Here is a 3,225-nt window from a genome sequence, read left to right on the forward strand (position 1 = left end):
AGCCAGGGATATGTAACCCAGTGCATTAGACAAGGTGGACTTGGAGGCAGCTGCATCTGTGCATGCTATTAGTCATGTAATAGCAGGCATAAATAACGCACTGAAAGTCTCTGAGAACAAACTCATTTCATGAGAAGCAGGGCCTGACCCACAAGGATGTTGTCAGAATCGAGTAGTCTTGTCAGCCCATCAGGCACTGCACAGCTGCTAGTAAAGATTTGTAAGCAGTTACTTAGCTTACTAGTTACTTAGTGTGAGATTATGTGTGGAAAGTGGGGTTCCAGAGATTCATTTTTCAAAAGCATTTTCCTCCTTTGAACTTTTTCTCGCTCTCACTGCTTTTGCTTGTACTTCCAAAGTGTCTACACATTTTTGTGTTTTCAATACTTTGCTTTACTGGCCTTTGTTTGTAGGAGTTTCATAACATCACACTTGATAAATCAGGAAAGCCTCTTCAATGGATATGGGATTCAGACTTACCTTTGGAGTGTATGTCACACTCGGTGAGAATCAGGAGCAAAGCAGAAGCGTCAAAAATCTGGAGTCAGTGGAGTCTGTGGGAGACTGTCCTGGGTAAGCAAAACAAGACTTTGCAATATTGGTTTTATTTTTTCCAGTACAAAGCTAGATTGTAATTCACTGGTGACTGTAATGGTGAAGTCTAATTCAGGAGAGTTGACATCAAATCAAGAATTAATTTTGAACTCTTTCATCTCTTAAGCACTAACCAACTCTTTTTTTTTTTTTTTCCTGGCAATAATAGCAATGGTTCGGCCATTGTTTTAATTTGCAGACTATCTTACTAAACTAGTAGATCAAAAGTTTTAGAGCGTTTCTTTCTCACACATTAAAATGATGCAGTACATACAGTGGCATGGGATCTTGGATAGGCTCTAGTGTAGCCTATCACCAGGTCAGACACCACTGTGGCCCAGACAGGGAGAGGAGAGGAAGTGCGTAGCTATGGCTACATCATCTGATGCATGTCTTGCTTTTGTCTGGGGTTCATAGCTTTGATTAGTATTAAAGAAGCAGAGAGATAGGAGCAAGCCAGCTCCTTATGTCACTTGGAATGAACTTCTGTGTCTTATATGAGAGCAAACAGGGAGTGAACCGATAATGTGGTTAACAATATCACAAAAACCTTTTTTTTTCAGAATACAATGTCTTACTAGAAGAGTTCGGTTTCAAGAGAATTTAGTTTAAACAGAATGTGTAACTAATTTAGAAAAAATGACTACATTGATTTTGTAAAGAAACATTCTTGTTTGGAGCAGCAAGGGCTTTTAGTTACAGGAGACACTATGGGTAGTAGAAGCATCACAGGTCTGTATACTTGGATTATGGCACATAAATTGCCCAACTCCCTCTCCTTATATAACGGGAAATAGGATGAAAGACTCCCTTTCTTTCTTTCTCACTAACCTCAATCTTGGAGATTTTATTTTTTCAACTGAAATTGGATAGGGATCAAAAAATACTATTTTGTTGTCACAAACTGATCCAGCATTGCAGACCTGATTCAGAGCTCTCTGAAAGATAGTGACTCTAGACTTCATCAGATCTTTGGATTAGATTCTTGAGAGTAGATTTTATCTCCAACTTGTGCAAAAGCCTGTAAGTCACTTAAATCCCACTAAATTTGCATCCAGCAAGAAGTCCAACATTGGAAGCCATAGGAGTCTCATTCCAAGTTGAGTATCCCCTTACTGATCTGATTTATTTAATGTTGACTCCTCTTAGCTGAGCTCTGCCTGAGTTTCAGAACATGAAGATTTTGTGGCCCCCTGCTCATAATCTTCAAGATTATGAGCAAGGCTGTAAGCATCAGCCTGCTCATAGGTTCAGGAGGTAGTGTTCTTCTGTAAAGGCAGTTCTTGAATGCAGAGTCTTTGTTTCCCCTAAGTGAAAGGCAGTGAGTTGGATTTAGTCTCTTGGTCAGTTTGTTGGACTACAAATCCAGGTATCATTACAAGTGAAGTTGATCTCTGTATGGGCAAGAATACTAAATAAAAGTCCATGAATGGATAATATAGCATTAGCAAATTCTTGTGTAAATGCTCAGTTATGTGTTCTGGTTGAAGGCTGCTGCCATAAGCAGATTGTGAAATGGTTTATTATGTATTAATTTGCAGGCCTGGACACTTCAAATAACAGTGAACTGCAAATCTTTCCAAATGAAAAAATTGTAGAGGAAGGCTCTGACATCACTTTTTGCTGCATTGGAAGGAAAGGTCAAATAATTAAGGAATTCTTTGTAGTCCCAGCTGTTGATGTTTTCAATCACACAAACAATCAAGTCGAACTTCTCACTGTGAAAAATGTGGCACATCAAGAAGTGCCTCACATCACTGTCTATTGTCAAGAGTCTTGCAATGAAGACCACTGCTATGATCATGCAGTTTTATTTGTGGGTAGTAAGTGAATACTTTATTGCAGTTATATTTTCCTGTTGTTATTAAGTCAAGAAGGGATGTGCGGAAAGGGGGGAGGGGAAAAAAAAGCTTCCTGTAAGTTATCATTGTCCTGTTATGTCCAGCTGAACTCTGTTTAATGTCTGACTTCAGATCTGTACACTTGCATATAGAAAACATTAAAGAATAGCATTAAATGTGTTCAGATTAACCTCATTAATTGATCCCAGGACAGGTGAGTGATTTTTAAATATACCTACCCATTTAAGAGTTCAGCTTCATTGTCTGTGTGCATGTGGCAAAAACTCAGCATAGCCACCCTTTCGAAGACTAGTAGCAATTTTTACATATAGAAAACAATACAGATTAAATTAATGAATGTATGAATATAACAAAAAATAATAACATATAGAAGTGTTTGGATTGCAATTAATTTATGGTGTTATCCTGATTTTCTCTGCAGAGTGGTCATTGAATAGGTATAAATGAAATAATAGCATCTGTAGTAAATAAGACTTTGTACATATCCATTATTTCTAGTTTGTTAGTATAGTAAAGAAGTTGATGACTTTTGCTTTGGCTGCCATGCTGTTGATGGTTTTTTGGTTATTCCCTCTGTCAAGAACCACCTGATACACCTAATGATTTTTCCTGCCACACGCAAGACATGAGAATAGTAACATGTACTTGGAGCCAAGGAGGAGACACCTATCTTTATGGACGTCATTCACCAAAGTACACCTTGTCTGATGAGTAAGTCTCCTCATTGTTATATTAACTCTGGCGTGTGCAGTTGTCCTGGTTTGGCTAA

General features: G+C 38.2%; 1 protein-coding gene across 1 annotated transcript in view; it reads left to right on the top strand.

The window, feature by feature from the left end:
* The window catches only part of LOC104167461 (oncostatin-M-specific receptor subunit beta-like), a gene marked incomplete at its 3' end in the record, with an annotated part of 10,147 nt that extends 6,980 nt beyond the window's left edge, over positions 1-3,167 (top strand). Inside the window, exons 3-5 of the mRNA XM_009707717.1 lie at positions 414-573; positions 2,136-2,417; positions 3,038-3,167. Of these exons, the coding sequence (XP_009706019.1) occupies positions 414-573; positions 2,136-2,417; positions 3,038-3,167 (572 nt within the window). The remainder of the gene's footprint in view (positions 1-413; positions 574-2,135; positions 2,418-3,037) is intronic.
* Positions 3,168-3,225: the final 58 nt, after the last annotated feature.

Source organism: Cariama cristata, unplaced genomic scaffold (assembly GCF_000690535.1).
Source record: "Cariama cristata isolate BGI_N322 unplaced genomic scaffold, ASM69053v1 scaffold38789, whole genome shotgun sequence".
Classification (NCBI taxonomy): domain Eukaryota; kingdom Metazoa; phylum Chordata; class Aves; order Cariamiformes; family Cariamidae; genus Cariama; species Cariama cristata.